Source organism: Hemiscyllium ocellatum, chromosome 13 (assembly GCF_020745735.1).
Source record: "Hemiscyllium ocellatum isolate sHemOce1 chromosome 13, sHemOce1.pat.X.cur, whole genome shotgun sequence".
Taxonomy (NCBI): Eukaryota; Metazoa; Chordata; class Chondrichthyes; order Orectolobiformes; family Hemiscylliidae; genus Hemiscyllium; species Hemiscyllium ocellatum.
The window spans coordinates 36,354,355-36,367,222 of record NC_083413.1 but is presented as its reverse complement, the minus strand read 5'-3'; the positions used below and the strand labels follow the sequence as shown (position 1 = coordinate 36,367,222).

Sequence of the window (12,868 nt, the reverse complement as noted above, 5' to 3'; positions counted from 1 at the left end):
TCAGGCTCACTGGTCTATAGTTCCCTGGCTTGTCTTTACTGCCCTTCTTAAACAATGGCACCACGTTTGCCAATCTCCAGGCATCCGGCACCTCACCTGTGACTATCAATGATACAAGTATCTCAGCAAAAGGCCCAGCAATCACTTCTCTAGCTTCCCACAGAATTCTGAACCAGAAAACGTTCATGTACCCACTTAACAAATTCCTCTCCATCTAAACCCTTAACATATTTTCTTTTGGACTTTCTGCATAATGACCAGATGTGACTTTTTAATCCTTGTCCTTCCCTGCGACATGCAAGCACAGTTTGATTCACTGACTTTCCCTGAAGTCCCACAGGCCTTTCTTCCTGTATGTCTTAAATCTTCAGCTTTATAAAAACTTTCTAAGTTAACTCACCATGTAGCTTATCTTTAGTGATATGCTTTCTTTGAAAGGCTAATTTGAACCTCCTGTTCATGAAGTCTTTTTATTCAAAAATAAACAATTCCTTTACAGAACTAGAATTAAAAAATGTTATTTCTCTCTTCTTCAGAATCCACATAATAATATTTTACAAAACTTTATCATAGTAGAACCAGGAATAATGAGCTGTTAAGAAACATTTAGGTATCCAGATCAAGTCGCTGAATATTAAACTTGATGATATTGGCATATCCAATTTGTATATCCTCAAGCAGATTAGAAAATTAATCCTGTGGCTCAGAGTAGTGAGGGAAGAAGAGCTTTTGTTTATGAGATTCTACATAATTACAAAAATGAGCTACTTGTTTGCAATGAGCTCCACTTGAACCATACTGGAACTGTGCCATTCATATAATTAGGGCTGTGGATGGGGCTTTGAACAAATCGATGGGTTGTGATGTAGAAATTCAAAAAGAGGTTCAGGCATCGGAATAGTGTAGCAGTACAGGTAGAATCATGCAGAAAGGGACACAGTTAACTAAAATAGTAAATTGGTCAATAAGATCATTTCAGTGAATTGCATTTTAAAAATCATGGAAGTAACTCTTTTCTGAATGCACAAAGCATTTGCGGTAAGGTAGGTGAGCTATAAATGATTTGGATTTAATTGCCATTACAGAGATGAAGTTACAAAGTGGTCATTGTTGGAAAATAAATGTACCATTGTGCACAATATTTTGCAATAACAACTAGAATGGTAGCCTTTATAGTAAAGGATACCATAAAGACATTAGCGAGAAAGATCTGCTCTCAAAAGATCATGAAATAGAATCAGTAGGGGTGGAAATTAGAGATGGTAACAGCAAATACTGGGAGGAGTAAATTATCAGGCCGTTATACAGTGGGATGGAGAACTAAACAAGAAGTAATTGGAGCGTATAACAAAGGCACAAACAATCAAATTGGCAAGGGTGGTCTAGTAGAAAGTGACTTTAACTGTTGTTGTGTTAGTTTCTTGGAGCAATATGATGTGTAAAGAGACCACAAGGTTTGGTGGCAAACAGTGTTCATTTAATTTTAACTGGAAGTCACTGCTGTGATCTGCGTTGGCATGCCCATCACCATTCACAGAATGCTGGAGCAGCTGCATAGCTTAGAGGGAACATTGGTCGTAAAGGAATGTTGTGAAACATTGAAAGAAAGATTCAGCTGAAGTACATTTCCATTTTTTAAAAAAAGCTTAGCAACAAAAAACCCATCTGTGTTTCCCTCAGGAAGTGAGTGATAATATTTGATTAAAAGGAAAGCTTTACAGTGTTGCAAACAAAGACTAGAAGCAAGTCTGAGGAATGGAAAGATTTTAGAAATAAGCAAAGGCTCAGCAAAATATTGATGTTAAAGGAAGAAAATAGAATAAGAGTCGATGAGTCAGAATTTTAATAACAGATAGTAATAATTTTTACAAGTATGTGAAAAGGAAGGCACTCATTAAAGTAAACATTGGTCCATTAGAAGCAGAGACAGGAAATATTATCATGGGAAATGAGGAAATGACCGAGGCATTGAAAAAATATTTTGCATCTATCTTCACTTAAAGGCATACGTTTTATACCAGAAATAATTCATAACCTGAGGCCAAGAAGAATGAGTAAATCAAGAAAACTAATATGAATAGAAAAAAGTATTGGAGAAAATTAAGTGACTAGAATCCCAACAGTTCCCCAGGAGCGGATAGCCTATGTCCTGTGATACTAAAAGCAATATCTGCACAGCGATCATCATTACTCTAGTGATTATTTTGAAAATTTATTAAATTCAGGAGTGGGTCAATCAGCATGGGAGTTAACAAATGTTCTACTGGATTTGAGAAAGAGAATAGAGGGAAAACTGAACAAACAGGCAACTTAACCTATCATCATCTTGACCAGAAACTCAATTGGACTTTCCATTTAAATATGGTCGTTGTAATAGCAGGTCAGAGATGAGGTATACTGTGGCTAGTAACTCACCTACGTACTACGCAAAGCCTGTTCACCATCTACAAAGCACTAGTCAGGGATGTGATAGAATACTCCCCACTTCCCTGGATGGGTGCAAGTCCTGTAACATTCAAAAAGCTTGACATCATTCTGGACAAAACAGCCCACCTGATAGGCACTGCATCCACTGCCTCCATCTCTGACACACAGTAGCAGCAGTGTGTACTATCCACTGCAGAAATTCACCTATGATAACCCTTCCCAAACCCACAACCACTTCCTTCTTAAAGAACAAGGGCAGCAGATACATGGGAATACCACCGCTTGCAATTTCAGTTCCAAGCAACTCACCATCTTGACTTGGAAATATATCAATATTCTTTCATTGTGAGAATCGTGGAATTCCCTTCCTCAAGGTATTGCGGTTCAACCTACAACATATGAATCTCAGCAGTTCAAGAAGGCAACTCACCACCACCTTCTCAAGGGGAAGTGCGAGTGGGCAATAATTGCTGGCCCAGTCAGTGATGTCCAATGAATGAACAAAAAAGTCATTGTGTAAATGTTGGAATCTATTATAAAGGAAATATTGACATTAAATTTAGAAAAGCATAGTAATGATTAGATCAAGTCAACAGGTCTGCTAAAGAGAGAGACTGACTGAAATGTTTATTAGCCTTCTCAGAAAATGCAGCGAATAAAGGTGAAAGGGAATTAGTTGATGTAGTATTCTTGGATTTCAAAAGACATTCAATAAAGTGCTACACAAATGTTAACCAACAAGATGAGGGCTGATGACATTGGGGCTGATTATTTAGCTCAGATAGATTGTTAGTTAATGAATAAGAGGCTGAGATAGATCAGAAATTGACATTTTTCAAGTTGGCACTCATTGAATAATAGAGTGCTACATGGGTTTGTGATGAATGTGCAACTATTTACAATCTTTTAATAACTTGGATGAAGAAACAGTTCTGCGTCTACATTTGCTGAAGATACAAAGCTAGGTGGTAAGTTAAGCTGCTGGAGGACACAGGCTCCAACAGGTTTAGACAGGTTAAGTGAATGTGCAGTCAGGGAGTTGGCACAATGTAATGTAAGGAAGTGTGAAGTTATTCACTTTAATAGTAAGAATAGACAAACAAAATTATTGTTTAAAAAGGTACGAAACTTGTAAACTTTGATGACCGAAGACACTTAGGTGTAGTAACACAATGAATGCAGAATGGTAGTATGCAGATGCAGCAAGCAATTAGGAATGAAGCTGGCCTTCATTGCAAGCTGATGGGAGTCCAAGAATAATGAAGTCTTGCTAAAGTTGTACAGGGTTTTAGCGAGACCATGATTAGATTTTTGTGTGTGGTTTTGATCTCCATATTTCCAAAAGGATATTTTTGCATTGGAGGTAATACTGTACAATGAAGATTCACAAAATTGGTCTGTGGGAGGAGGGAAATATATATAAATAAATATGTTTTTAAAAAATATATAAATTATGGTTTAATATATATAAGGGCCTATATTCTCTGGAGTTTCAAAGAATGAGAGGCAATCTCATTGAGACAAACAAGATACTGAAAGGGCTTGATAGACTGAATGCTGAGAGATTGTTTTCACTGTTTGGAGAACCTAAACCCAGAGAGCACAATCTTAGGATAAGCGCTTAATCATTTAGGACTGAGAGGAGGAGAAATCACTTGAAGGGTTATGAATCTATGGAATTTTTATCTCATCATAGGGTTTTGGATGCTCCATTATTTAAATACATTCAAGATTAGGATAGTCAGATTTTGTCCTCTGCCAGGGAATTGAGCAATACTGAGAACAGGCTGGAAGGTGAAGTTGAATCCCAAGATCTGCCATGATAGTCCTGAATAGTTGAACTAGCTTTGTGGTATGTGGACTACAGCAGTTCAAGAAGGCAGCTCATTGTCACCTTCTCAGGGGCAGCTAGGGATTAGCAATAAATGCTGGCCAGCCAGTGGCATTCGTGCCTCACAAATGCATTAAAAAAAGGACTGCACCTCATATTTCCTGTACTCATGAAGTGCTCAGTACTTAAGTTGAGGATAATTACAAATCACCAAGTGGTGCACTGTACCAACCTCTGTGTTTTATCTTTGAACTTTATGATTCTTTACTTAGATACTGGACAGGCATAAATTTCTAGTGTGGAGTATAAAGGCACAAAGTCGGTTTATGGGACCTGACAGTGATGCTTAGTCTCAGTAGAACATCTTTGTGTAAAATGCAAAAGTAAAGTTATGTTCAACCTCCATGTTTTGATATATTGGCTTTAAACTGTCAGTTAAAAACTGTGTCCTGTGTGACATGGGTGTCCAAGGTTCTAAGGAATCAGCAGTGAGTGGTTCTTGATTTGAGGGATGGAATAAGTTCATGCATTCTGCAGTTCCAAATTTATTTCCAAAAGAACACTTTTGGGTTTTTTCATGCTTACAATTCCCTGGGCCTTTGTACCAAATTGTTTGGTTTTATTTGTTTGTTATGCTTTGAATTATTAGTAATGCAGATGGGTTTGTCCAATGAGACATGAGTGGGTGAAGGAAAGTGGAGACAACCAATCGAGGGAGAGAGTCACAAGTGCACCTCTTACTACAGTTCAAAATTGCTTTGGTTAAACTTCATGACCAGGAAAGGCAGAGAAGTGAATTGTATAATTCTTTTTCTTAATCAGAGACCTGGAATTTGTGGCCAATAAGTCGATACATTTCAGCAGAGCAAGTGACAGAGGAAAAATGTGGCCTTGAGTGCAGGGAGAGTTACAGGAAAGATAATTCACATCAGATAGTACCATAGGAAATTGGTTCCTGCCGTACATTGATCCGATTTATCTAAGTACAATATTACTTACATAATCCATTTTTAACTCTAATCTTTTTATTGGCTTACTAACATACCTCTTCGTACAGCATTTCTTGTACTTTTGTTTTGCAACTTTAACTATGAGTTTACATTACACAACACCTTTGAATTTCTTTTTCTGGCCTTCTTACAGTTAAGAGAAGGTTGATGATTTTATTATTGGTCATTTCAAAAATATGTTCCTGAGATTCATTAGTAATTCATTAATGTTATAGAGTCAGAAGGTTATACAGCACAGAAACAGATCCTTTGGTCGATCTCATCTACGCCGACCAGATATCCTAAATGAATTTAGTCTCATTTGCCAGCACTTGACCTATATTCCTCTAACCCCTTCCTATTCATGTTTCCATCCAGATGCCTTTTAAGCATGATAATTGTACCAGCCTCCACCACCACTTCTGGCAGATCATTCTACACATGCACCACCTTCTGCATGAAAAGGTTACTCCTTAGGTCCTTTTAAAATCTTTCCCCTCTCACCTTAAACCTATGCCCTCTTGTTTTGGACTCCCTCACCCCAGGGAAAAGACCTTGTCTATTTATCCTGTACATGCCCCTCATGATTTTATAAATTTCTATGAGGTCATCCCTCAGCCTCCAACATTCCAGGGAAAACTGCCCCAGCCTATTCACCCTCTCCCTGTAGCTCAAAGCCTGGCAATATCAAAAATTAAAACGAACATTCCACTGGTGAGAGAAGAACTAGCAAGATTAATTAGATAGAATATAAAGAAAGTAGGAGTATACTTAAAAGAGAAATCAGGAGAAATGGGGACATGAGATAGCTTTGGCAAATAGAATTAAGGAGAATCCAAAGGGTTCTTACAAATATATTAAGGACAAAAGGGTAACTAGGGAGAGAATAGCGCCCCTCAAAGATCAGCAAGGTGGCCTTTGTGTGGAGCCACAGAAAATGGGGGAGATACTAAATGAATATTTTGTTTGTATTTACTGTGGAGAAGAATATGGAAGATATAGATTGTAGGGAAATAGATGGTGACATCTTGCAAAATGTCCAGATTACAGACGAGGAAGTGCTGAATATTTTGAAATGGTTAAAGGTGGATGAATCCCCAGGACCTGATCAGGTGTACCCAAGAACTCTATGGGAAGCTAGAGAAGTGATTGCTGGGCCTCTTGTTGAGATATTTGTATCATCGATAGTCACAGGTGAGGTGCCGGAAGACTGGAGATTGGCAAACGTGGTTCCACTGTTCAGACATGGGTTATGACATGCCTCTGTGGCAGATGGGAATTGGACCTTTTGGCTAAATAGTAAGCATTTGGCCATGATAGTATAAGACTCCCAAAGTCAAGTGCTCTATTGACAGAACGATCCAGGCTCTTGGAATCTTTTTATGCTTTTTTCTTTACATTCAGAAATGCTTTTAAGTACAGCTGTACAGCATTTTTCTCTCCATTAAACCTTTAGTATTACTCTTCATTTATTGTCCACCGATTTCTAGTTGTTTCCAACTAATTAATTTACATGCAAAGCCTGTTCAGGACCATGCAATAATGCTAAAGGTGAGTGAGAGAGGGAGGGGGTGTTCTTTGAATATTAATTGAATGTTTAATTATATTCAGATGATGAGCATTAATTTACCTGTGTTCAGCTTATTGGAGCATATGTGTGACATGTAATCTGTGTCTGTTTATAACAATGATGTTTAAAATTGGGCTCAGTTCTGTACTTCAGCACCTGATTAACAAAGTTGTAATGTGGAAGATTGTTGCATCTTTCAATGTAAAATTAATAACACAATTGTAAAGTTAAAAGACGTTTGAAAAATTAAACGTATTTTAGCTCAACTTTCGCAAAGCAGCAAACATGAATAACAAAAGGAGAAAAATCTTGCTTGTTTTTGCTAGTTTTAAAGTCCAAAGCCTACTTTCCTAAGGTCCAAAAGTAATAATGTATCTTCTATATCCATCAAATCATTCGTACTAATCAAGTTCATGAAATTATCTCTTTAATACAGACAGGCGGCTGGAATATCACAGGTCCCTGGGATAAAGACAACTTCATGGAAGTGCTAAAAGCAGTTTCTGGGACTTACAGAGCAGTTCCTTTTTTCACCGTCTATGTTAGTGCAGATTCCAAAAGTTCCAACAGCAATGTCATTCAGGTATGTAAGCTAATGTGTGAAACTGTTCAAAGTTACTCATAATACAAAATACGTAAATTTTAAGAACAGATTGGCCAAACATTAAATGCTGTGAACCATCAACAGCATTATATTCCATCACATTTTTTTTGTAAATTAGATTTCCTACAGCGTGGAAACAAGCCCTTCAGCCCAACAAGTCCACACCGACTCTCCGAAGAGCAACCCACCCAGACCCATTCCGCTACATGTACCCCTTCACCTCACACGACGGGCAATTTAGCATGGCCAATTCACCTAACCTGTACATATTTTGGACTCTGGGAGGAAACCAGAGCACCCAGAGGAAACCCACGCAGACATGGGGAGAATGTGCAAAATCCACACAGACAGTTGCCTGAGGCGGGAATTGAACCCGGGTCTTCTGGTGCTGTGAGGCAGCAGTGCTAACCACTGTGCCACCATGTGCTCACATTATTTGTAACCTCATGACTCAGCATGTATTTTATTCTTCCTTTACCATCTAGCCAATAGGTTCACCATTGATCAATGAGGAGTATAGAAAAACATATTAGACATACCAGGAGGTGTAGGTAAAAGTGGAGTCCCAAACTTGCAAAAATTCATCACAAGACTTTATGCCTACTGAACCTTTGAAGCAGCATGCTATAGACAGAGTTAAACAATCCCATAGCCAATAGATCAGATCAAAGGTCTGCAGATATGCAACATCTGGTCGTAAATGGTGGTGGGGAAATAATTAATGGAAACAGAAGGCTCCATATAACCCTTAACCTCCATTACTATGGTCTCCAGAATATGTCTGCTAAAACCAGGCTGAAGGAATGGCTCAGCCCTCCTGGATGAAGCTTTGGCTATGTCCTGAAAGTATTCAGTTGTACCACTGAAGATTTGTTGGAAATTTTCCCACTTTGGTTTGGAGTGAGCAGAGAAAGTTGGGAAAATAAGATGAAAATGAAAAAATCAGAATCTTGGTATCAAGAAATGTTTAGCGATTTTTCTAAAAGGTGACTTTGGAATCTCGCTACTGAATGGTGACTTATTTTATTTTTATTTATATTATCTAATTATTAGCCCAACGTGTCTTACTAACACACCACTTCCAGTTCTCCTCTCTGAGAAACTAGAATGTGAAAATTCCTAATTCAGAGTGGGTGCCTGACAGCAGCAGCTCACCAATTGCTTGTGACGGCCACCATCCAACTCTGCATGCAGCACATATTTCCTGTATGCTCCACAGTCAACATCTTCCTCAACCCTTCGTCCACACAAGACAGTATTAGTGAACAAGGTGAAAATGAGGACTGCAGACGCTGGAGATTAGTTGAGAGTGTGTTGCTGGAAAAGCTCAGCAGTTCAGGCAACATCCAAGAAGCAGGAGAATTGATGTTTCCGGCATAAGTCCTTCATCAGGAAGGTATTAGTGAAGCACCAGCCTCTCCATATCGTCACAATTCTCACATTACTTCACCCTTTCAACATTTGAATTTAGAGCTCGTGGACACTTTTGACTTGCATGCTTTTGTCAGGTCACTTTGCTTAGTGGAGCATGTGCATTACATACACCTACACAGGATGAGGCTAATGGCTGTTAACTGTCTTCCTTTGCACTTGCTCACTTTGCATTTACTTGCAGGCTGCCAGCCACTGTGACGTGCACTGTTCTTTAGCACATTTGTACTAGTACCTAGCTTGGTCACGGTGGGGAGCACTGAACAATTAAGGGGGTGGATGCATTGTTCTGGTATTGGGCTGTGTCACCTAGACTGGCAGTGTGTACCAGCAGTTTATACAGCAAACAAACTGCATGTGCTTCATACAAATGGCCATTGTGAAAATTCAAGGGGAGCACTCATTCGTGGGTCAAAAGGGATTACAGTCAGTAAAGAGGTATGGTGACACTCAGTCGAGAGATGCATCTCATTCCCTTTTAGGGGGTTGACCATAGCCATTTAAGTACCTGACCTGAGCAAAGTGTAAGGATCTGTTCCTTGCACTCTAGGTATTGGACCACAGTCCACCTTTCAAGCCAATTGAAACCAGTTCAGGGATTACAGGTGAGTCATTCCGGGTGCTGTGACAATGAATCTAGAGGCTTGGTCATGCTCAGTAGAGATTGTCCTGCTAAGTCACTCCAGGAGTTGTGCCACTGTCAGTCTCAGAATCTTGGATAATAGTAGTCATGGGAATTTCAGGGTGCAGTCTGTCCACAGAATCCTACTGAATATGCAAAACTGACATCTGGGATTGGGGTTTAATGGATTAAGTTCTAAGGAAATTATGAAAGTGAAAGGAAACAATTCAAAATAGAAGGTGAAATCTCATAGAATGTGGAAGAGGAGTCACAGCTTCAGGAAGGGGGAGTGCCACACCATGATCAATCTGAGTCATCATCTCTTTGGCCTCTTCCTGGGGAGAGTGGCCAACAGGCTCACAGGAATTCACAAATGTATGGGCCCAACAGAACTGAGAAGGCTGAAAGATCATCAAGGAAGATGAAGATAGGATGTGAACATCTTACTTCTTAGCTTGCAACTCATTCACAAGAACATGACATTGGAGCCTTGTCATGTTGGATCAGAAGTCAATTGTGCAATAACTACACTGGCTGACACTACATGCAAAGTTGGAAGACTAAGTTGCTGGAATTTGAGGCCCTTCTAGCACTGCACTGATTTAGTAATAACACCCATCTGGCTTTGATTTGCACTTCATTGGCAGCTTTTTCACACAGAGAATGGTCTGTATATGGAATGAGCTGTCCGAGGAAGTGGTAGAGGAGGGTACAATTACATTTAAAAGACATTTGGATCGATACATGGATAGGAAAGATTTAGAAGGATATAGGCCAAATGCAGGCAAACGGGACTAATTTGGTTTAGGAAACCTGGTTGGATGGAAAAGTTGGGCACACAAACCTGTTTCCACACTCTATGATTCTACGACTTCCAACAATCACAATTGTCTGTTGTGGAACTGGTTCTCCTGGGAGCAGATGTGGCGGAGGCAGAGGAGTTGGGAATACGGGGTAGCATTTTTGCAGGAGGTAGGGTGTGAGGAGCTGTAATCCAGGTAACTGTGGGTGTCGGTCATTGTCTTTGGAGATCTCAACTCTAATCTTGACTCTAATCTCCAGCGTCTGCAGTACCCACTTCTGCCTACTTAAATTGCAACACCGAATGAGAAAAAAAATAGCTTGGTTGGTAGTCACCCCTTCCACCCTCTACTGCTGTGGTATAAGGCAGCAGTGTGTACCACACACAAGTTGCACTGTAGCAATTCACTAAGTCTTCTTCAACAGCAAGTTCTGAACATGAGACCTCTAACACCAAAGTAACACAAAGGCAGGAGGTGAATGTGAACACCACTACCTGCAAAATCAGCTCCAAGTGACACCCTATCCTGACTTTGAAATGTATCATTGTTGCCTCATCCTTTGGGTCAAACTCCTGGAATTGACTCCTCAAAACATTCACTGTGGAAAGTTCAAAATGGTGACTGTCACCTTGAGGGAAGTTGGGGTAGATTATTAATAGATTGCCCACAGGCCATGAATACCATAAATTCAAATGTTGTGGCTTTTATTTTCTCTTTTAGGTTGATCAGTCAGGTGTGTTTCTTCCATCTCGTGATTACTACCTAAACAAAACAGCAAATGAAAAGGTAATGTGCCATATCAAATTTATATCTATTCTCTTTCTCTTGTTTCTATTAAAGAATTTCTGGGAAGGGAAAGGAAAAGGTGGATACAAGATGTCGTCAAGAAAAATTCATTCAGGTTTAAATGTTTAAGATAAATTTCCTTCTGAACGTATGTCTAATTTCTGTATGATTAACTATGTGCTTGACATGCACTTTCCAATTGCTTTCCAGAAGCCAAATTCAGCAAGATTATTTTGTAATGCATATACAAGTGAATGGAATTTTTTAAAAAGACCCTTATCTCTATTAGGGGGACTTTCATTTCTGTTGGTATGCATATAAATATGTTTCAAACAGATAATTTTTAAAAATAATTGAAGTTTGGACTTGTAAAATTCAATACTAGTATTTGGGATATACTCCTTATTCTTTAACACTTGATCTTCAAAATACATCTTGCTATGAAATAGTAAAGAAGAAGCCAGAAGCAGATTTAATAACCATCTGTACTATTTGGAAATCCCAGTAAGTGGTGAGGACGTTACTACCAGGAATTGAAAAAAATTGGCATCATGAGCCTGATTTTCATGTGTAGACATTGACACCATGCATCAGACTAAGATAAGATGGAAATTTGTTTCTGCAAAGTTACTTTTATTTTGGAACTTCTTAACTTTGGAGGCTGGAACAGATGATGATCAGGATGACACCTCTTCTGACTCAGTTTGATCTTTTTTCAGAGATGGGAGAGCTGCTTGAACTAAAATACTGTAATTGTGAGCTGACAATTATCTTGATACTGCTCCTGATATACTGTTCCATTTTTCATCAGATAGACAGCAGAACTGTTCCTACTCCATTTCTGGTAAATAACGACATTGGGGCAAGGACAATTCAGGATAATTATTTGCCCAGGTTTCTCCATCTCCAGGCTATTGACTAAACAAAGTGTGGTCTTGTAAATGTTCCCTTTTCCCTTCATATCACTTCAGCTTCGTGTACTTTATCTTGTGTACTGCGCTTTCTCAAATGTTTTGCAGGTACTGAACGCATACCTGGACTATATGGTTGAACTGGGTATACTTCTGGGCGGAGAGCGTAATTCAACATACATTCAGATGCAGCAAATTTTGGAATTTGAAACTATCCTTGCAAATATCACAGTTCCCCAGGATGAACGTAGGGACGAAGAGAAAATATACCACAAAATGACCATTTCAGAATTACAGGTATGAAAATGCACTAAGTTTGGACTGAATCGGACATTTTTTTCTGTTGCATTGCTGAGCAACACCAATAAGTTTGAAATCTAAGAAACAATTACATCCAAGTGAAAGCATCAAATTATTGGAAAAACCTATGATTGAAACACAACTCTACAATTTTTCACAAACAAAACCAATAATTGCTGTAACAACTCAGCAGGTCTGGCAGCATCTGTGGAGAGAAAACACAGTGTATGTTTCGATTCCAGTGACCCATCTTCAGAACTCTAATGTGACCCAGAGTATGATGAAATTAGTATTCTGTATTTGTCATACAAAAGGTTCACATTTGTGCTATTAAATTGCTGCTTTATCAAGTCCTCTAGATATCAGTGTTTTTGGCAATAGAATTCTCTAATCTTCACATTTAAAAAAAGGTTTTGAATGCTGCAACTTAGAATAAAATGTGAATTTGTGATGGTTCCAATTACTATGTTATGACAATAGATAATAGATAATAGGTGCAGGAGTAGGCCCCTCGGCTCTTTGAGCTAGCACCATCATTCATTATGATCATGACTGATCGTCTACAATCAGTATCCTGTTCATGCCTTATCTCCA

At 38.9% G+C, this 12,868-nt stretch overlaps 1 protein-coding gene across 3 annotated transcripts in view; it reads left to right on the top strand.

Annotated features, from left to right (window-relative positions):
- LOC132821860 (endothelin-converting enzyme 2-like) overlaps positions 1-12,868 on the top strand; it is a 171,809-nt gene that overhangs the window by 132,184 nt on the left and 26,757 nt on the right. For all 3 annotated transcript variants that reach the window (XM_060834755.1, XM_060834757.1, XM_060834754.1), the window contains exons 6-8: positions 7,254-7,400; positions 10,998-11,063; positions 12,083-12,271. In XM_060834755.1, coding sequence (XP_060690738.1) covers positions 7,254-7,400; positions 10,998-11,063; positions 12,083-12,271 — 402 coding nt within the window. The remainder of the gene's footprint in view (positions 1-7,253; positions 7,401-10,997; positions 11,064-12,082; positions 12,272-12,868) is intronic.